Source organism: Clavelina lepadiformis, chromosome 6 (assembly GCF_947623445.1).
Source record: "Clavelina lepadiformis chromosome 6, kaClaLepa1.1, whole genome shotgun sequence".
Lineage (NCBI taxonomy): Eukaryota > Metazoa > Chordata > Ascidiacea > Aplousobranchia > Clavelinidae > Clavelina > Clavelina lepadiformis.
In genome coordinates, this window is record NC_135245.1 from 147,563 (window position 1) to 167,554 (window position 19,992).

General features: G+C 39.4%; 6 protein-coding genes across 8 annotated transcripts; 2 read left to right on the forward strand and 4 right to left on the reverse strand.

The window, feature by feature from the left end:
• Positions 1-1,476: 1,476 nt before the first annotated feature.
• On the forward strand, positions 1,477-2,850 carry LOC143461666 (V-type proton ATPase subunit D-like). Its single transcript, XM_076959478.1, has 6 exons — positions 1,477-1,584; positions 1,654-1,771; positions 1,840-2,019; positions 2,097-2,213; positions 2,278-2,344; positions 2,407-2,850. Exons 1-6 carry the CDS (start codon positions 1,544-1,546, stop codon positions 2,637-2,639), a joined length of 756 nt encoding a protein of 251 aa, XP_076815593.1. The 5' UTR covers positions 1,477-1,543; the 3' UTR covers positions 2,640-2,850.
• LOC143461664 (glycerophosphocholine phosphodiesterase GPCPD1-like) lies at positions 2,677-12,605 on the reverse strand. The gene is made up of 18 exons (XM_076959475.1): positions 12,465-12,605; positions 5,882-6,009; positions 5,719-5,803; positions 5,536-5,632; positions 5,377-5,478; positions 5,179-5,288; positions 5,018-5,118; positions 4,852-4,952; positions 4,657-4,783; positions 4,261-4,390; positions 4,126-4,180; positions 3,975-4,067; positions 3,705-3,819; positions 3,499-3,620; positions 3,292-3,428; positions 3,123-3,232; positions 2,878-3,058; positions 2,677-2,812 (listed from the first exon to the last, which is right to left on the reverse strand). Exons 2-18 carry the CDS (start codon positions 5,925-5,927, stop codon positions 2,785-2,787), a joined length of 1,740 nt encoding a protein of 579 aa, XP_076815590.1. The 5' UTR covers positions 5,928-6,009; positions 12,465-12,605; the 3' UTR covers positions 2,677-2,784.
• On the reverse strand, positions 6,010-8,084 carry LOC143461665 (tRNA (guanine(10)-N(2))-methyltransferase TRMT11-like). 2 transcript variants are annotated; one of them, XM_076959477.1, is made up of 3 exons: positions 7,967-8,084; positions 7,036-7,833; positions 6,010-6,681 (listed from the first exon to the last, which is right to left on the reverse strand). In XM_076959477.1, exons 2-3 carry the CDS (start codon positions 7,814-7,816, stop codon positions 6,125-6,127), a joined length of 1,338 nt encoding a protein of 445 aa, XP_076815592.1. In that variant the 5' UTR covers positions 7,817-7,833; positions 7,967-8,084; the 3' UTR covers positions 6,010-6,124. The 2 variants fall into 2 exon arrangements, with proteins under 2 accessions (XP_076815592.1, XP_076815591.1); XM_076959476.1 differs by lacking the exon at positions 7,967-8,084 and having other exon boundaries at positions 7,036-7,888.
• On the reverse strand, positions 7,834-11,956 carry LOC143461663 (mediator of RNA polymerase II transcription subunit 25-like). Its single transcript, XM_076959474.1, has 2 exons — positions 10,751-11,956; positions 7,834-10,648 (listed from the first exon to the last, which is right to left on the reverse strand). Exon 2 carries the CDS (start codon positions 10,617-10,619, stop codon positions 8,214-8,216), a length of 2,406 nt encoding a protein of 801 aa, XP_076815589.1. The 5' UTR covers positions 10,620-10,648; positions 10,751-11,956; the 3' UTR covers positions 7,834-8,213.
• A 337-nt stretch (positions 12,606-12,942) lies between the features above and the next one.
• Positions 12,943-16,499, forward strand: LOC143462557 (very long chain fatty acid elongase 4-like). 2 transcript variants are annotated; one of them, XM_076960774.1, is made up of 6 exons: positions 12,943-14,530; positions 14,661-14,852; positions 14,922-15,084; positions 15,175-15,346; positions 15,412-15,539; positions 15,730-16,499. In XM_076960774.1, exons 2-6 carry the CDS (start codon positions 14,686-14,688, stop codon positions 16,021-16,023), a joined length of 924 nt encoding a protein of 307 aa, XP_076816889.1. In that variant the 5' UTR covers positions 12,943-14,530; positions 14,661-14,685; the 3' UTR covers positions 16,024-16,499. The 2 variants fall into 2 exon arrangements, with proteins under 2 accessions (XP_076816889.1, XP_076816890.1); XM_076960775.1 differs by having other exon boundaries at positions 13,064-13,082.
• Positions 16,500-16,919: 420 nt separating this feature from the next.
• LOC143462558 (peptidyl-prolyl cis-trans isomerase FKBP2-like) lies at positions 16,920-18,306 on the reverse strand. The gene is made up of 4 exons (XM_076960776.1): positions 18,048-18,306; positions 17,310-17,422; positions 17,194-17,240; positions 16,920-17,130 (listed from the first exon to the last, which is right to left on the reverse strand). The coding sequence occupies exons 1-4, from the start codon at positions 18,192-18,194 to the stop codon at positions 17,030-17,032; spliced, it is 408 nt and encodes a 135-aa protein (XP_076816891.1). The 5' UTR covers positions 18,195-18,306; the 3' UTR covers positions 16,920-17,029.
• Between the last annotated feature and the right edge of the window lie 1,686 nt (positions 18,307-19,992).

A 19,992-nucleotide genomic window follows, 5' to 3' on the forward strand; every position in this document is an offset into this window, starting at 1 on the left:
AGAGTCATTTAAGCAAAAAAAAATAGGGTGGTTTCAAAAGTTGAAGTTTTTGTTCCAATTATAATGAAATGACCCTTAAACCAATACAAAATTGCACCGACATGAGAAATAGATATACACCTCACGCAATCAGAGTTGTACCTAAGGTTTTAGAGCCCCGGAACAGAGGAAACATTCGCTCTCCTACTTTTCAAAAACATAAGAAAAATAAACACTACCGGAGCAAACTATAATGGAATTTGCTTAATTTCCATGTTTGACAACCCCGTCCCCCACCCAATAAGAGGAAATTATGAAATTGATTCTGACATTTATTTGTACAAGAAAAGCTGGGAATTTATAGAGTATGATACAATTTTGAAATGCCATATAAAACGATTTTGGTTTCGTGTAACCATAGATATAGACAAGATTTATAAACGATATAATGTTTATAATATATCTATGCGGATAACTCACCTGTTAAGTTAAATATGTTTTCCTTAATCATTTAACCCAGGGGTGGCCAACCAGTCAGAGACTAATAGCCTCACTTCTTACTGCGTTAACCGCAAAGAGCCACATCATACACATTATGATTTATGACGCTTTTTCTTATTACGTCATAATAGTGCATGAAATATTGTTTCAGTTTCATCATCTTTATTCTGGGTGGAAATCTAATGTAATCAGTCATTATTTAGCTAATATCAATTGAACATTAGCCAGTAGAGATTACTTTTCTGTATTATTTATCTGCCTAAAATGTGCTCTCTTTCGGAGGTTCAGTATGAACGAAAGAGCCGCGGGTTGGCCAGGCCTGATTTAACCATTATCCATGGTACGTACGAACTTGTCGAAAAGTGTCATGCTTTCCAGTCTTGTCGATATTGCTTCCATCTATAGTAGCGGTTCCCAAACTGGGGTCCGTAAAGCAGTTTTAGAGGGTCCGCAATGAGAATTAGTCTTTAAAGCAGTTTCAGAGAGTTGCGCTATCCAAAACCAAACCAAACATCGATGAGTTAATTGCAGCAAAACAAGTGCACCCATCCCATTAAACGTTTACCGTATTTGTTAGTTTTTGCTTTTTCTTCCATTGGTGTGGTTTTTGCATTTTTTCCTATAGCATTCTTTGATTTTTATTGGGCAGCAAAATATCAAAATAATTGCAAAGGGTCCGCCAGGCAAAATTTTTCGAAAAGTTTGGGAACCGCTGATCTATAGGTTAATGGAGCAGCGTAATGATTAAAATTGTAACATGAAAGTGACTATTTCACCGTGAGCAGTCAGCTATTTAGAGTAGAACTGTAGAAGGTATATTTAGGTTATTATGTTATAATAAACTGTAGCTGTTGTATATATAAAATATCGGCCAATCAAAATTGAGAAATAGGAAGTTTTGTGTGTTGCTCTGAAGGAAATGTCTGAATGTGCAGATATCAACCAATGATCAAAATATTTGGCCTCAAATCAAATTAAATGTTGTGTTTTTTACAGAATCACTTACACAGTAGCACTGATTGGTTACTTCAGCTCTTGATTTTGCACTTCAAAGCATTTAAATATGACGTCACATGAAAGAATAGACATCTTTCCATCTCGAATGTAAGTCACGTACAAGTTCCTGTCAGGACAAATTTAGTTAATTTTTTTCTCATGACGATTATTTCCCAGGAATTTAACGATAATGAAGACTCGACTGAAGGGGGCGCACAAAGGACACAGCTTGCTCAAGAAGAAAGCAGATGCTCTTAAAATAAGATTTCACTCTATTTTGAAAAAAATAATTGAGGTTGAACAATGCTGCGAATGAATTAAAGTTTTGTGGTTTGCTGACCGCATAATTGTTCCTTCATCCAGGCAAAGCAGGAGATGGGTGAAGTGATGAAGGAAGCTTCATTCTCACTCGCAGAGACTAAATTTTCTGGAGGAGATTTCAGTCCGGTGGTTTTACAAAACGTCAGCAAAGCTCAGATGAAAGTGCGAAGTAAAAAAGAAAACGTTGCTGGGGTGAAGCTGCCAGTGTTTGAAGTCTACGAGGTCTGGCCACTTCAAATGCTTGATACTTCAATGTTTAATTGTGAGAAACTTGCAATAAACTAAAAACCTCTGCTCAGGACGGCACAGACAGCTATGAGCTCACCGGCTTGGCAAGAGGTGGTGAACAACTAAACAGACTGAAGAAAAATTATGCGAAAGCCGTGAAACTGTTGGTGGAATTGGCTTCTTTGCAGGTTCTCAAGGCATTATAAGTTTAAGCTTCAATCACAGACTGACAACATCTCATTTGTTTCTCAGACAGCTTTTGTCACACTCGATGAAGCGATCAAAATAACAAATCGACGAGTGAACGCGATTGAGCACGGTAGGTGGTGGGTTGCACAAAACTCATAATCAGGCAAATTGACAAAACTGAATTGTTTTTAGTGATCATTCCTCGCATCGAGCGAACAATCTCTTACATCGTCACCGAGCTCGATGAAGGAGAGAGGGAAGAATTCTTCAGGTTGAAGAAGATCCAGCAGAAGAAGGAGGTGATGAGAAATAAGCAGGATAAGATTCGAAGGAAATGGCAGGAGGAGCAGGAAAAAGAGAATCTTCCTGTCAATCAAACCCCCAACCTGCTGGCAGATGACGAGGACGAAGATTTGTTGTTTTAAAAATTTCTACTTATTTGTTCATGATGACTACAGAGAGTTGTTTGCTTACAATAACAGTTGTTTATTCATTTTGCTGTCTACCACGGCACCACATATACGAGTAACTGTATAATAATTCATGATATGGGAGGTTGCAATAATCTTGTTATTTTGCTGGAAACCTTTCATAGATCCTGAAATATAAAAGATATTTTGTGAGTAATTGCACAAAGGGGCTGATAGCAGTAAATAATTGGACCTGTCATATATCGCAATGTCCACAGACGCCTCCTCTATGACATCAAGCCTATCTGTGATGTCATCACCATAACAGGCAAACAAGAGATTCGCTTCATGAGTTTTCCTCACAATGCTACGATCAGAATAAACATCTTTGTCGAGGGTGTTGATCCCGACGAAACCCTCCGCCAATGCAGCACCTGTCACGCACGTGACGCTCATCCTCAGAAACTAACCATATATACATAAGTGACGTCACAATACCTATTGCCATTTTGTTTGAACTTTCGCGGAGGTCAAGCAAGGGCGTGTAATGCTTCGTGTCTCCATTTGTCAGAAAGATGACAGGATAATGGTTTTGCTTTCGCCTGACCCTGCAAAGATATGAAGGTTTCAACACCTGAGTGAGATTGTGTGACGCAGGCGAGCTTACATCGAGCAAATGTCAACATCAAAAGAGGAGAAAATTATTGCCCTTGATTTTGCGCATCTGCAAACGACATCTAATATTTTGTCCACAAAGAAATTTGCATCGAAGTAATGTTTCATTCCATCTTCGTACTTGTGGTTCTACAAGATCAAAATTATTTAAGAATAACGTTCTACACAATCTCTGAAACTTCACTTTGCATAATCACACCTCATCAAGAGTAGGCCATTTTATTTCAATGTTAAATCCAGTTTGAATTGGCACACTTTCAAAAAGTTCTTCAAACGTTGGAAAGGGCTCGTTACATTTTCTGAAATCCTCTTCATTAAATTCTAATCAAAATTTCTCTTAGTTCGCACGTTCTTGCCATGAGCAATCTTAGCAGTTCCTAGCATTACTTTAAACCCGTGCGGTACCTAGCTTCCTGGTGCTATTGTGGCGACTCTTGTGGTAACAGCGCAGCATTTTAAGGTCATTCAAGGTTAAAGCGTTTACAGGAAGCTCGATAAGTTGAGTGTTTCCCTCGTCTTTCTGAAAAATAATAATCACAAAAAATAGGAACCCCTAAATATTCTCAAGTTCCTTTATATCAAATAATCTACTGTATCTTTGCGTTTATGAACATCGTGTCCTGGAAACCAGACCTTTACTAGAAGCATTCAAAATAATGTTGTCAAAAATTTTACCTGGAAAGGTTTTATGAGAGTGGTTAGGTCATGGTAGACAACCGGAACTCCATCCCTCGTGAGGTGGACATCAAACTCAACGTACGCCGCACCCTGAAAGTGTTACGTTTAACTAGAAGCTTACACTATCAAGATTAAAGTTAAATCTTACGCTTTCTCCAGCTTGAAGAAATGAAGCGATAGAATTTTCGCGAACGTTGCCAAGTCTGAAAATGTGTCACATAAATTTCTTAATGAAGTTGTGTAACAGTTGTAATTTTTTTAAAGTATAGTCATCAAGACTAACTTTTCTGAAGTGAATGAGTTTCCACTGCCCCGGTGGCCCACATGAACCATCGTAGGAAAATCCCATGACTTGAGACAACTTGCCTCCATAGACATCTCATGCAGACAAGGTTTGATGCATAAGTAAGGAACTGAAATTTAAATTATGACATTTGCGATTTAATTCTATTCTTCATGCAATATAAGATGTTTATTGCTATCAAACAAGCATAAAGAAACAGTTGAGTTTGTGCATAAACATCAGAATATCATCACTGGAAAAAGGTTTAAATGGTTTAAATTCAGTATATTGTTGTCAAGGGATGATTTAAAAATAATAAACAGACCAGAAGATAACACGCCGGGATTATCCAAAACTAATAATTGTTCAAACTTATATATACAAACTCATAAAAACCTCTCAGCTCTCCAATAACCATGAATCTGTGGTCGAGAAGCGGCAGACGCACGATGCCTTTTGAAGAATTTAAGCACGACATTGATAAAATGGCGACACCGAGTGGACACTTTTTTGGTGAAAGTATCTATAAAAACAAAAGCTTGATAAGGTCTTGTAATAACTTTCGAAGATATTTGCTAGCAGAGGACAAACATTGAACTTGATGTAAGATGTTTCAAGATTTGAAGTTTCCAGCTGAAACGTTGCGTGCACTTCGCTTGAGAACGGGACTTTTATCGTCATCGATGATTTTACTGAGCAAAGAAACAAGAATGAGAGAAGTCGACCACTTGAGGTCAGGTTATAGTTGGAATTTAACCTGTCTCTTTAGAATGTGAATACGGGGTTATGATGGAAAGTCGCTGATTTGCACAACCAGGAGACGTCTCTGGCTCAACATAGACATCATCTAAATCAGGCCTAAAACCAATAACAAACGTGAGGACTGGCAAACAAAATAAGAAGTTCAAAGAAACTCACCTGAAAGTTTTCACATAAGTGTCATTAAACTTTAGAAATGGAGCATTTTTTGGTGAACTCAAATGAACTCTAACTTCAGTAAACTTTGTTAATGGGCTTTGCTCTAGAAACTGCGGCAATAATTAGAAATATGCAAACCCCAAGTTGAAAATCCAATCTATCAAAAACATCACATAAACAAGCAACCTTTCTACCTACTCTTGATTCAAAAGCATTTTCCTTTATAATCGAGTCGTTTTGGTCTGAGTTGGTGAAAAGTCTACTTTGGGCAGACGCCTCCCAGCAGGTGACCTTCAATTTCTGAACAATATTTTCTCAATTATTTTCAAACAGCAGAACGATCCGAGACCATCTTACCTTATCTGCGAGGGCTTCCGGCAAGACAACACAAGTAAAATATCGATATCTTATTCTGGTTTGACTCGCTTCGATCGTGCCGACCCATTCATCCTCCCTTGTGAGAAAACAAGCAATTAATGACATCACGAAAGCTATACGATGCATCCAGGAACAGAATTTGATATTAATGACTTCATGAACCTGTTGGTTAGAATGAGCGCTTGATCGAAACTCCAGGAGCCCAGTTGCGCCAAATCTCCCACAACCCCAACCACTTCGTTGCTTTCTAAACAGACAATTTATTCAGACTACTGAACTACTGAACTTAACTACTGAAATCAAACTTCTGCACAAACAGAAATACCTAATTTTCTTGCAGGCAACAGCGCATGGAAGTGGACCTTGGTCATCCCATGCACAAGTAATGGCACGATACAAAACTAACAGCGCTAACCTACCCAGTACCAGGAAGAATTTCCAAAATTCTTTCAACTGCAAGTCAAAGATACAAAGCACATTCAGATGAAAATTTAATTTTGCACCAACAATAAAAAGATTCTCTGGTGAGAGAAAGTTGCAACAAACACTACAAAGTTTAGTGGGTGCTTTACACTTTAAAATATCTGTCTCGAAACGCATTGTGACCAGAATAAATTTTGCTTTTTATGACACAATCAGAGTTTATTCCATTTTTCAACGGCAATTTTTCCATGACAATGAGTCTCCGAGCAGAGTGACTGTTGAGAATTTGCTCGCAATTATAAACCAATCTGAGCATCGGATGTCTCGGGATGACATCATCGCTGTAATCAGCTCGATGCACCGGCAGCCAATAAACAAGCCTGCCACCTGGTGTTAATGTTTTCACAGAAAAATTTATCAGGTCTTTAAAAATATCATCTAAATGATACGCAGTTTGTTCCGGAATGTGAAACTGTCCGTCAGGTAACGAAGGAACGGACGGCTCCTCCCTCTTTGACCCCACCCGCTGGCAAGCTTCTCGGATACCATATGGGGGGTCAGTAATTATCCCGTCAAATAAATTTTTGCCCCCGACATTCCAAGCATGCCTGGCACAATCGCAGACCAATACGTCGACGAACTTATCACCGAGCTTGTAGCCGGCCAGGCTCTGACGGACCGTCTCGTCTTTCTCCCGCCATCCTTTGAATAAACTCAATTTCAATATTTGCTTAATTATGTCATTGAGAAAATAAACTGGTGAAATTTTGACCGAATTGAAGTTAAATCATCATAATAACCGTCACCAAAACAGATGCTGCTGCATATTTACTCTAAAAGTTTGAAATGTCTGAAAAAGACAACTTCTCACAGCAATAAAACCTTATTTGTAATTTATATGAGAAGTACCACCCACTTAAACCAGTGGTGGTTTGCCACAGCATGTTGCCAAATGTGCCGCAAAACTTTGCCTTAAAATTTACACTCACTGTTCGACGATAAAAAAATACAATCTAGGCAAAGACTCAAACCATTTTTCATGATGAATCTGCTCACCTGCGCCCTTCCTCGAAGACTTCCCCTGTGCGTGAAGAATATTGTAGTTGATGTCTCCACCAATCACGTGGGATCCAAAGTGGGCAGCAGCCACGAGCAAGCTGCCAGTGCCAACAAACGGGTCACATGTCAGGTGGCCGTGGGTGGAACACGCCAAGTTGGCCATCACCATGGCAAGTGTTGGATCCATGGAAGTATTGCCGATAAATTTTCTTTTCTTCAAACTGTAGCGGTCAATCAAACTTCGCTGCCCGTGGCACACGAGCCGACCAAAGTACATGGCTGAAGGTATTGCAGGAGACTGCCCGTCCACCCGATCCAAATAATCTTCGATGATGTAAAACTCAGCATCGGGACAAGTGAGATTTACTTTACCGTGGAAAGGAAGAACGTCTTCCAATGCGTCCATCTTAGAAACTTGCTCAGACAGTGAAACCTTCTTTCCAATCCCTTTCACTCTGACCGCGAATGTCTTCGATTCATCAAAATGTTTCAGTTTAAATGTGTCAGGAAAAGCGCAAATTGACACTTTCAATTCTGATAAATTTCTTCCAACTCCCCAAATTTCAAATGCACTTTTGGTGAGGACGGATCTTGACATCACATTCTTGACATCCTGCTCATTGATGGAGCCCAGCAGTCGCATCGAGGATGAATCGACCTGGTTCTTGGCCCATTTCTCAGCAAGGTTAATCCCAAATATTCTCCCAATCGATTCAAGCTCTGGCACAGCGCACTTGAGCTTTTCTTGGGCAAATAACATGAGGTAATGAATTGACATGATTTTGCTGCACTTCACTGAAATGTAAACCATAGAGACGCAAATATTAATATAAACCAAGATAAATTTCATCGCAAGTTTTGATGTAAAACCACCAACCAGGTTAAACAAATCACTTAATGAAACAAAACTGATGCATGCCAGTCTCACCGATAAACAACAGAATCTTCCTTATAATAAAATTCCATCAACATTCGGTAATTACGTAGATAAGAACCATGATACAGATACAAAAATTAAATAAAGCATTCTATAACATCAACCTGAACCAACAACAAATCATTTTCATCTTTTGCCAAACATAGCAGGTACTTTAAGATAGTATTTAAGAAGATACACAAGGGACCGTGACGGCAAATAGTTTGCACTTCAGGCCATGTTCTTGTGATTATGCTGTCTAAAATCTGCGTTGCTGGTTCTGCATTGTGTTCATCATGTTGCCGCGTTGCATAAAGTTTTGCTGCTGCTGCATGTTATTTGCTGTTACTTGCCTCAAACGGGGATTCCCCTGTTGCATTGCCGAGTTATTGTTGCTTAGCAAGTTACGCAGCTGCTGTTGATCTTGTATCACTTGGGGATTTCCCTGCATGGGCATACTTCTTACCTGGGGTATTCGGACAATATTTGTTTTATTTCCACTTGAGATGGGCATACCAGCCGGGACCACTCGCTGTCCACCGCTCATGGCGCTGCCGGCATTACCGGTCATGCTGACCGACCCCGAGGTCATGTTGCCGATACCAATCTGCAAGTTTGAGTTTCCCTGAGGCAAGTTTCTGCCGGCACCCATCACTGCACTGCTCTGCTGCTGCCTCACTCCCATCTGTGACGTCGACATCGGCACATTCGTGATTCTTGTTATGGTTGACATGGCAGGACCTGTGTTCACTTGCTGTTGGGCAAGCATTGTGTTCTGGTTGCCAGCGACTTGCGGCATGACAGCCTGACCCTGCGAGAACTGACCTTGCTGTGAGTACTGTGGCCTCGACTGGAAACCCTGCTGCTGCATTTGCATGTTCATGTTGCCTGAGTTTGCCATGTTCGGCTGCATCGGCTTATTTGTGGTTATTGATTTGCGTAACGCCTCCATAAACACAGCAGGATCGCTTGGCAGGAAACCATAAAATTGACTTTCCTTTGAAGGTTCTTTGTTTTTAAGTAAGATTATAATTATAACCTTTGCATCCTGGTGTCTGGGAGCGGTGTTTATCAAACCACACATCGGCTTCTGCATGTGGGCCATCAACTCTTGTGCAGATGACGGCGGATAGAAGCGGAAGATGACTTTTCGAGCCTGGCGGAGGAAACTGGAAACGCCGTTTATAACATACTGAGGTATCATCTGCAGGTTCAAGGGATTTGGCCAACTGCTGGTATCAACCGGCGGCAAAATATTTGTGTTGGGGGCGGGGGATACCTCGCACTGGAGCTGGTGGACAGACTTGGTATAGGCCGGGTTGGGACCAAGTTGCTTTTTCTTTTCTGCCCATTCAAGACGTCCACTCCATAAAACTTTATGATCGGGTTGTTGCGCTTTTGCAATATTTAAGACTTTTTCAGCTTCCTTCTGTGCCTCTGCGTACTGTGGCTGGGGCAACTGACCACCCATTGATGATGATGATGGGACGTCTCCCATCACATGCCCCGGCATGCTGGGGAGCTGCTGGGCACCAGTGGTGCCTTGAGTGTAGCTGGATGTTGTTGGAAGGGGCAAATTGGTTGCCCGTGTTGGCTGATGGATGATGGTGTTTGGCAGGGCAGGGGCAATATTAGTCGCTGTGTTCACGACCGGTCTTATTGTGGTGACAGAGCTGCTGCGTGGTGAAGTCATCACAAATGATTGCTGGGCTTGTGGGGTACTAGCAAAGTTTTTCTGAGAGATGACCGCTGCTGAAGTGATCTGGATCGAAGCACTTGAGCTTGGCAGGGGATTGATAGTCTGAGTGTTTGTCAATTGACCTGGCACCGACACACTGGGAGGTTGTGGAAAGGAAAGATTCTCTCCTACAATTGTCTCTCGTGCAATGGGGGGGACTTCGACTGGAGGTCCAACCTCCATAGGGGCAGGAGAGTCAACCAACGTAGGTTGATGCGAGAACGACTTCTCTTCTCCTTGAACTTCTGACACAAGAACCGGTTCCCGCTCCGTAGGCAGCCGAAACCCTGATATCAACACAAGATGGCGCCTGTCTTGTGCATAGTTCATCAGTGGCGGCTGGTTGTTGTTGTTGGCCAAATATATCTGCTGGAGTTCAGCAATGTGCCGCGGGCATATCACCGACAACTTTACTTGCATTTCTTTCAGTTTCTCAGCAAGTTTATGAGCGGTTAATCCAGTATAGTTATAACTTTCCATGCAAGCCATTTCGTAGGGTGGAGTGTTGGAGATCAAGAAGCAATATTTGCCGACGCTTCCACTTTTGTGAGTAGCACTCATGTCCACAAACAGCTGCAACGTGGTGGCGAGGCCCTCAGCTATAAAACTGAAGTGCTCTCCCCCACCTCCACTAAATTGAATCGAATCCAACATTTTTAGGAAATTATTCACATTTCGAGTTGGAGTTATACATTGCGTGGATAAATCTGGAGCCCTGTCTGCTGCGTGGAAAAGCACAAGCCCGTAACGACTTCTATGTGTGGCTGAGTTCAGGTCTGTTGGATTCACAGATTGCCGATGGAAGTATTGAAGAGCGGGAATTAAATATTGTTTCTTGATGACATCCCAATGAGAAACCATATTGGCAGTGGCTTCAACACAAACAACAAATTCTACCATAGTCTCCTTTTCTTCTGAAATAACCATCCCGGCCAATGAAGTAAGTTCTTGAATTACTGCAACAATAATTACACACACTACAGGTTTAATCTGCAACCTGACAATAAAAATTAAGGATAGAACTTTAGAAAGTGATCATTTCACCCCAAAATGGTTACCATAGTTTGAAAATCGCACTTGAGGAATCGCAGAATGGGTTGGCCTTGGTGCCGTAAAACACTTGAGTTAGGTTGATGAAAAATAACTTCAACCACAGTACAAATTGTTTACTGGTGAAATAGTGACAGCCGAGAGAAAAATCTAAAACAGCATTTTACCTAAGAGAGCTCCTATCACTGTAATTAAGTTATGCGGTCGCGGCCCACTGTTAAAGTTTGGCGGCTTGGAGAGCAAAGAATGGGTAAAAAGCTGACTTTAGCCGAGTTATTTACGATATCATACAAGTCTGAGATTGTAATCGAAGATGGTGGCTTAACAGTCTTAATCCAGTATATAATAATGTACAATTACATAACGAATATATATGGTAGCACTCCGAGGATAACTTTTGCTTACTCAACTTCTATGTCGTGTGTGAGAATTTGTTCATGTTCAATCACAAGGCTTAAAACTGGTTGGCAGCGAGAATGTTGAAGCAAAAAATTAGACTTGGTTTAAAACTGAAGTTTTTCGGTTGGGGTAGATTTTTTCCTCAAAACAACCTTTAAAGGGAAAAATGGGTTTGAATAACGAACATTTGAATACTAAAAATAATACGGCTTTGCGAGAGAGTCTCTTTCTCAGAAAGAACTTCATTGACAATTGGAAAAAGCAATGCTAACGAAAATGAATAGAAAGATGATTAAAGTCGGATTAATGTGCAACTAATTTTCATGCCGACAAGATTTTTTATTTTTCATATGGTTCATCACAACTTCTAATGCATGGACTTGAACATACACATAATAGTTCAGTACAGGAAACTGAGTGTTGGCCTGAGTTAAAATTAGCTCGATTTTCAGAGCTTCTCAAGCTTTTTCCTTTTGCGACCCCATTCTAGAAAAGAAATTTCTGCGCGACTCCTTGATAGAAAACTTCCACATTAAAGATATTAAAACAATAAACGTTAAATCAGAAATCTCAAGTGGTGTTTTTGTCTCTTGCAAAATTATACAAATGCACACAATCCACCAAAGTACAGTAACTTTAGCCTACATTAGTGAAAGAACTGCGTAATGGAAACAGTAAAACGAATAAAAAACTAAGAAACAACAATCCAATTTATAAAATCTGAATTTGTTTCACAACACTAAAACATTTTGTGGGAGTCGCGACCCACAGTTTCAGAAGCCCTGCTCCAGACAAAAGCTATTGATTCATTACGATACGAATATACGATTGCACTGTTGCGAGCTCGAAAATAAGCCGAAACGTGACGTCACTACCATAAGAAATGACCGAGGTAGATTGGTAACGTTTGGATTCTGTGCGGAGAATTTTAATAGAAAAAAAAATTTGTGCGGATTTCCCATACACATCCCTTATATATTTTGCATTCGATTGTTGTAGTTGTCGAGTCGCAATTTTTGTTTTACGGAGCCTGTAAGTACCACAACAATTACAATTTGGGTTCCCAACATTTCTGCACACTCCACTTAAAATATTTCACGTTCGCGCAAAATATTTATAATCACCACAACATTTTTAAATCTCACCGCAACATTTTAAAATATCATTGCAACATTTTAAAATATCATTGCAGCATCTTCAAATATAATAAGAACATTACTTGGGAACCAGAACTGGTGCACCATTAAACTGCAGTGAATGATTAATTGTCTACAATTCTAGATGTACTAACCTAAAGGCCAGCAGTACTTGAGCTATGCTTACCATAAGGTAGTCGATGAGGTCTTCTGGAAAGGAATAAGGTTACCGGTCACAGCCACAAATAGTCTGAGATAGTAAGCTTTTGCAAGCCTTAACAAGCTTAGGTCTAGGCTACATGTTAAACATTGGAAGGTCTTTCGCAAGTGCAGTATGCTTACAGACTCTCGACTCTAGAGCTTGGCTTGTTTACCGTTCATGTTTTTTTTTTGTTGCAAAGGAAATGACCTCATACAACCGGCAACATGCCTATATGACTATATTGTATTATTGTACCTTAAATATTGCCGTTTAATCACATAAAATGAAACATGCCGTAATTGCAACATGCTATCGGAGACACATATCTAGAGGCAGGTGGTCTGTCACGGCCCCTCTATTTGTGTGTGAAATGGTTTATTTGTTTTACGCTTGAATTGTTTTGTATTGAAGTCACTCATGCTTGCGATGGGTTGGCGAGTTACCAGTAAATATTTTCTCCAGTTCAAAGTTTCGAACGATCATGGTGTGGGGTTGCTTTTGGCTCAGGACGTTCAACAGTGGCAGCGTCTATTTCACCGGCTGCCGGTTACGAATTTTTGAAAAAGCTGGCAATCAGTCAAGCAGTTATTTCTTTCTAATTAGGTAACTGCCGGACGGCAGAGTATGGCTGTTTTCAGCAAAAGATAAATGAGAAGTGCACTGCGTAAAAATGCTCAGACGAAATGAAAGTGTCAGGTGCGCAATTACAAACTGATGTACACAGTTTTACTTATTCTTTCTTTGAATTTGTTTAAATTTCACTGACATACATATATTAAACAAATTGTACATTGTTGAAAACATCATCATGATGAATACATTATCACTGAAACAGCGCCTTATACTTTCTATTGCAAGGAGTTTTTCCCACAACAAAAATATGGTGCTCCAATGCTTTGCTTGGTTATCAAGTAGTGAGTGAGTACACAGAAGTGCTGTCCAAGTCATTTAGTGCAAAGTAAGTACAAGTGCACAACCAGATGATGTCATAATTTGAGTAGCTGAAGTCTAGTATACAAAGGGATCCTGTGGTTGTGCACTTGTACTCTAGACCGACTGTGTTTATATCTTTTTGTTTGGAGAACCGATTTGTTCTGGTGTGTGGTGTCATTATGCCATACTCTGCAGCTTGGGCTAAATGGATGATGGCAGCCTTGCTCATTCTTCACACTTAATGGTTCTAAGCATCAAACTTCTTATGATCTTCTCCTTTCTATCATTTTGTCTTTACTCTATTTTTTCCGCAAAGCATTGTAGGGTCTTGCTTGCCGCTACCACTTTGGAAGGTTCCCCAAATGCAAAGTCTACACAATTTAGTTATGGGCTATAACACTCGGATGTTGTCAGTAAAGTATCGAATTGTGAGTTACGATCCTTGTAAAACTTAATTTGGCTTCTGCACTCCCGACATCAAAAACTGCCATACTCTGCACTCTGGGCATTATACGGCAATTTGGCTAATTAGTCAAATGAAATAGGGATGAGTAGCCAGTTTCACCAAAAAATCTCTATTTTAGTATTGATTTGTGGTCCAGTTTAATGGAGGTTTTTGCCCACGAATCAAAAAACGGCAAAGTCAGCATGAGTATGTTTTTGTACACTGGCGGAAATTTCGTTGACTGCCTCCACTCAAGGAGAAACTGAGTAAACTTCGAAAAAGTTTAAAATATTTTTGGCAAAGTGACGCAGTTACAAGTATATTATGCAGAATGAAATTCTGGATGTTATAGTATAAATTTTGTTATTGTACGTTGAGTATAACTTGTTCTATTTGGGTTTGAATCGGCAAGATCGAGCCTTTTTTCATATACCTATATGACAACTTTCAAACTGGTTTTGTTATCTTCTAAATAAGTAATTTAAAAAATTCCACTAAAAATCAACAATATTAATCCTTAAAAACGCTGTCATCAGCAGGATTCAAATCCTACACGTCCAGTCACCAGTCCTGATGCCTATCACTAGGTGTCAGGTATTCTTTTTCCTCAACTACAAGACTTATTTTTCAAGTTGGTTCGTACGATATTCAACGAACGCTGGTCAAATATTCCGTTCGTAAAAGTTTTAATTTTTCAACTATTTTTATAACTTAACGACAGAGCGGCGTCAATGTAGTCTGATAATAAATAAGACAATGCTGTTATTTTGGCTCGCTTAAAACAATTTTATCTTTTTATTCAGATAGAGGGAACTATAGTAAAGCACGATGGATCTTATTAATCGTGGCTATGAATTTTATAACTGGGCCGAAACATTTTCTGACCCGCGGGTCGTAGATTGGCCGCTACTTGCTTCACCTTGGCCAACGGTCGCGATCGTGCTCTTCTACTTCTTGTTTATTCTTGTAATTGGGCCGAGGTTCATGGCTAACAGGTATTCACTTATTTTAGTGTAGTTCTATACATTTTTATGAAAGATTCTGACAACAACCATGGTTTGCAGAGCTCCAATAGACTTTGGCACGTTCCTGCCCGCTTACAACTTTGCACTCGTTGCACTTAATTACTACATTGTCAAGGAAGCTTTAGTTGGAAGTTACAGGGCGGGTTACAGCTATGTTTGCACACCACTCCGGATGCATTCCTATGATCCCAATGATATGATGGTATTAATATGATTTAGAAATTTGCCATCACTAGAAATATTGCAATATAACATGAGACTTGCATAACTTTGGTCGCTTCCATGTGTTCAGGTTGCAAACGCCGTCTGGTGGTATTACTTCTCCAAGATCATTGAGCTCTTTGACACAGTTTTGTTTGTTTTGAGGAAACGTGAGCGTCAGATTTCATTTCTTCATGTCTACCACCATTCGACGATGCCGTTGATCTGGTGGATTGGAGCTAAATGGATGCCTGGTGGACAGGGTTAGTGGTCACATATCTGAGTTTCTCTTAATCAACTTTCAATCATACACTTTGTGTTTGTGCAGCTTTTGTCTGTGTCATGTTGAACTCTGGCGTCCATGTCGTGATGTATTCCTACTATGGTCTTGCTGCGTTTGGACCGAAGATGCAGAAATATCTCTGGTGGAAGAAATACATAACCATGCTTCAACTGGTGAGTGAAGATGTTAATTATCGGGGCGTTATATCATGAAAAAACATTCTCATTTTATAAGATTATTCATTAAAATAATCAGCATGGTCAACTGGATAAATGTTGAAGCGAACCACATGAGAACTATGATATAAAAAAGATTGGTCCGAAGCTTCATGTCATGTGGTGAAGCTTAATGTTGTTTTGTTAGGTTCAATTTTGTCTTGCCATATACCACACATCCCAGTCGTTGTATGTGAGTTGTCGCTCCCCTGGTTGGATGCACTGGTCACTTATATTCTATGCATTCTCCATGATCATCCTCTTCGGCAACTTTTACGTTCAAGCTTACCTCAAAAAGTCAAAGAAGAAATCGGATAAAGTTGACAACTTCACCAGTGGTTGTGAAGATAAAATGTTGAGAAATGCAATGAAGCGTGATGAGATGTCGCTTCGTATGAGAACGAGGAATGGAACAAAACCATCCAAAAGCAAGTCTTCGTAAAATTTCCTGATTCATAGTCCCAATGGTTCAGCAAAATCTTATTTTGAACGAACTGAAAATTTTTTGCTAAATCAACGCAAACGTTTCAGTTGAATAAACCATTGTTGTAACCTTCTTCAAAATATCCAGGCAAAGACAATTTTGTAGATGTTTTAGCGATTTTCCATTGTTTTCCTTCATATTTTGTTAAACAGGTAGATTTGTGACGTTTGGCAATTATGATGTCACTGACTTTATTGCACTTACTGATAAAAATAGGCACAAGTTTTTGTATGAATTGCAAATTTCTTCACAAAATGTTCCAACACATTGTATCTTTTGTTGTGGTTTCTAGAAAGTTCTCTACTGTATCCAATATGCAGGTATTACCTAACCATTATTACTTGTATGTGTTTTCTTTAAATTGATTTATGTATGCAGCGTTTTGTAGTTGGTAGCAATCTCTACAATAAAAAAATCGAAGTTGTTTTGAAGCACATTGAGGTAGATTTTACAAACATTGTAATACTTCAGGCCTGCAATTCTTAACCAGGGGTGCTAAATAGATACATGGCAAGTAAATGTCAAATTAAAACTCTTCTATATTTCGAGGGTTTTCTCGTTTTGTTTAGAAAATAGTCGGGCGCTAGGCATGTGCCAGGCCGCTGAAACTGGAAAACACTTTGTGGTTATTACTAGAATCCATGCCTCGCTCATCTTATGTGAACTAGACCAATGCGGTTGGGAAAGAATTATTTATGAAGTGGATGATAACTGAAATTGCTTGTATCAACAGTATTATGCAGGTACGTGCAGTGCATAGAAATATCGTATTCTATCCTTAAGCAAATCAGCAGAAGATTAACTGACAAGTGGGGATTATTCCTCTTCTAGTGGATTATGATAAGACTGTGGAATAACATCAAGCTAAATTTTATTAACATTGCATCATAATAACTTTACTGCGAGACTTGAAACTGGGCTGAGAATAGTTCACTGCAAATTTGTTTGTTTGATCGAGTGTCTCCTATAATTCACTCTTCCTGTTCACGATGTCGATGAGCTCAATCGTAAAAACCAGAGTTGCTCCCCCGGGGATGTCCCTGCCAGCTCCCCGATCACCATAACCTGGAAGAAGATGAATAAATTAAACGTCTTTCACTCCAACACTCATCAACATCCGATCCCTACCCAGATGAGGAGGAATGACCAACTTCCTCTTCTCTCCGATGCACATCCTGCAACAGCATCATGTTGATGTAACAATTGCAAGAGATTCTTCAGTAAATCACTTAATTGCAACAAACCCGAGCAAGCCTTGGTCCCACCCTTTGATCACTTGACCCTGACCAAGAACAAATTTAAAAGGTTCTCCTCTGTCAAGGCTGCTGTCAAACTTTTTCCCATCCTTCAGTGTTCCCTATAATTAAGAATACAAGTACAAGCATGATTTGTTGAAAAATGAGCCCATATCAAACTTAAAGCACTCATCCTAAACCAGACTAAAAAGTTTTCCAAATGAGCAGAATTTCTTTGATAACTGCAAAAGCTTAATTTTTAAGTCACTGCGTAAGACAACGCACGGAAAGATGACAGGCCTTGATTGTCTTCTTCATTGTACAAACTTACACACATTATGCAAAACATTTGTTTGTAAAGTTTCCAAAAACTGGTACAAACTTTTTTGCCAATTGTTATATTACAGTTGTCACTGTAAAATAGCAGCACCTGCCCAGACGATTAATCTTTGAAAACTATTATTTTGATATTTTCTACTTTGGGTCCATAGCCTATGTAGCAATATTTGTGTGTTTCGAACAACATGTCATTGCTGAATCTACCCATATAAAAAACTTCTGGAACGTGGTTAGGTTTTATGCACGGTGAATAGGTTGCATATTTTCTTGGAAAGAAAATGGGAACGGCAGCCGTTAATTCCTGTACTTGGCAAATCTTCAATTGCGGCCTAGGCCTATAGTGACCCATTCAAATAGAAAACAATATAAACATGCGTAATGAGCAATTTAAAAATCATCTGCACATACCGTGTAATGGACTGCTAACTGGTCATTCTTGCGAGCTGTAATTGCGCAATTTCCAACTTTTTTTGTGACACCGATTTGCAACTTGGCTTCTTTACATAACGCTCCGCACAAACAGCCAAATAAGAACGCAATAGTTGCAAGCTTCATAACAATTTTGTATAAAATATCGCAAATAACCTGGAAACTTCAAACCAAGACCAGCAATGGCGGGACACTGCAGTTACTGACAAATTGCTGAACCAGAGCCACGTAAAAATGTTTCCATAAACCCGGAAACAACGGCAAATTACAAAAATTTTTCTCAAGATGTTTGCTGCCACTTGTTGGTAAAAGTTAGATGATTCGTTTGTGATTGTGACGTCACATTCGATTATAAATGTTGATGACTTCCAATATCATTTCTTTAACTTACCTTTCTCTCTCCCGCACAATAGCGAAGATAGATGAAGTTGAGGGCTTATTTGTTGTTTATATTAGAAGTCTATTAAAATAGTTCTAATAATAATTGGCTTTGATTCCTTTATCAGCAAGGGAGCGCTAGGCAGCATTATTTTATGACAAATATTTGTTCGTTGTATTATTACTTATGTGAAGTACATATTACACAACAAACATCTCCGCCACGAAAACCGACTACACTGGCGGTTATTGTTACAACATGAGCGAGGTACAATTGAAGATGATAACTTGTTTTACTTCTGCTACGATGGTATGAGTTCTCATTCCTCAAACGGCGTGACTATTGCTGTTAGTAGTTTAAATTCTGTCTATACAAATTACTAAATGATAAAGTTCTCATTTTTATTTATTATCAGACACAATGGCTTACGCCTTTGGGCAAAGCTTACTGAATGTTACATTGCGCAGTGGTAACCAGTAAAATCGATAACGTAAAAAACGGTTCGTTTAACTCTAAACCATACGTGTCAAACTCCCGGCCCGCGGGCCACATCCAGCCCGCTTCACAATAAAACTTGGCCCGTGTAGTTATTTCATACATTGAACTATTTCCGGCCCGCGAGATCATTGTACAGTAGCCTCCCAGATAGCACGTAGTTGTCGGCCCGACGGCTACAACGAGCTATTCTCGCTATAGCGATTGTAGCTCCTCTGCCGCTGACGAGTAGCAAGCTAGACGTCGCGTTTTTACGCCGTCTAAAGCTCTTTGTCGGGCCGACAGAGGTCCATTAGTGAAGTTAGATGATAGCCTACCGTAAAAATGTTTAGAACAAAATAATGATTATACATACATAAGTAAGTTATATTTAATATGTTTAAAATATAAATTTTATTATTTAATGATGTTTGTAACAGTCTGAAAGGTTTTATCACTAAATGTTAGTAACAATTATAATAATTATGGTAATTGCTATAGTAATAACGCCTTTGGTTTTTTATTGAAATAGTTTAAATGTAACACGTATTATACTTTTTTGTACATTCTGCGTTTTAATTAAACAGTTAATTAAAAAAACATTTTTAAGTAATCAAACGACGTCATTATGATGTTTTTTCTGCTTTGAGACTATATATTCTACCTTCTCCTCGTAGTCTAGTCTGAACAATGTGGTATTGCGGTTGGTGCAGTACCGTATAAAGTTTGGATCAAGGTTGCCACTCGTAGGAATTTTACCCTACGGTAGGTTTTTTTGGCCCCTTGTAGGGTGTAGGGTAGGGGTGGCCAAACTGCAGCTCTTTGAGCCTTTGATTGCGGCTCTTTAATGAATTAGACATGCATTTTCCCGGTCTAGACGAGTTGTTTGATCAGATTATGAAACAATATGTTCTGTCACACGTAGTAACAATGGACTCATTGTTAGTAATAATCAAATTACACACCAAAAAGTACATTATTGTACAGAAGTGTGCTAACTTGTACACTGTAGTTACGTAAACTGTCAGATTGAAGCTGTACGTCAGGGCTGACCTAGTTTTAAGTGTAATG

Bases quoted from the DNA above. Each gene is read 5' to 3' on its own strand.
- LOC143461664 (XM_076959475.1), bottom strand. From the start codon at position 5,927: ATGACCAAGGTCCACTTCCATGCGCTGTTGCCTGCAAGAAAATTAG. The intron at 3,429-3,498 runs GTGTGATTATGC...TTGATCTTGTAG, and splicing joins AATGGCCTACTCTTGATGAG to AACCACAAGTACGAAGATGG. The intron at 2,813-2,877 runs GTCCAATTATTT...TTTATATTTCAG, and splicing joins GACATTGCGATATATGACAG to GATCTATGAAAGGTTTCCAG.
- LOC143461663 (XM_076959474.1), bottom strand. From the start codon at position 10,619: ATGGTTATTTCAGAAGAAAAGGAGACTATGGTAGAATTTGTTGTTTGT.
- LOC143461665 (XM_076959476.1), bottom strand. From the start codon at position 7,888: ATGAAATTTATCTTGGTTTATATTAATATTTGCGTCTCTATGGTTTAC. The intron at 6,682-7,035 runs GTGAGCAGATTC...GTTTATTCAAAG, and splicing joins GTCTTCGAGGAAGGGCGCAG to GATGGCGGGAGAAAGACGAG.
- LOC143462557 (XM_076960774.1), top strand. From the start codon at position 14,686: ATGGATCTTATTAATCGTGGCTATGAATTTTATAACTGGGCCGAAACA. The intron at 14,853-14,921 runs GTATTCACTTAT...CATGGTTTGCAG, and splicing joins CCGAGGTTCATGGCTAACAG to AGCTCCAATAGACTTTGGCA. The intron at 15,540-15,729 runs GTGAGTGAAGAT...TTGTTTTGTTAG, and splicing joins ACATAACCATGCTTCAACTG to GTTCAATTTTGTCTTGCCAT.
- LOC143462558 (XM_076960776.1), bottom strand. From the start codon at position 18,194: ATGAAGCTTGCAACTATTGCGTTCTTATTTGGCTGTTTGTGCGGAGCG. The intron at 17,423-18,047 runs GTATGTGCAGAT...TCTTAATTATAG, and splicing joins AGTTAGCAGTCCATTACACG to GGAACACTGAAGGATGGGAA. The intron at 17,131-17,193 runs GTAGGGATCGGA...ATCTTCTTCCAG, and splicing joins GGTCATTCCTCCTCATCTGG to GTTATGGTGATCGGGGAGCT.
- LOC143461666 (XM_076959478.1), top strand. From the start codon at position 1,544: ATGACGTCACATGAAAGAATAGACATCTTTCCATCTCGAAT. The intron at 1,772-1,839 runs GTTGAACAATGC...TCCTTCATCCAG, and splicing joins TTTTGAAAAAAATAATTGAG to GCAAAGCAGGAGATGGGTGA. The intron at 2,345-2,406 runs GTAGGTGGTGGG...AATTGTTTTTAG, and splicing joins AGTGAACGCGATTGAGCACG to TGATCATTCCTCGCATCGAG.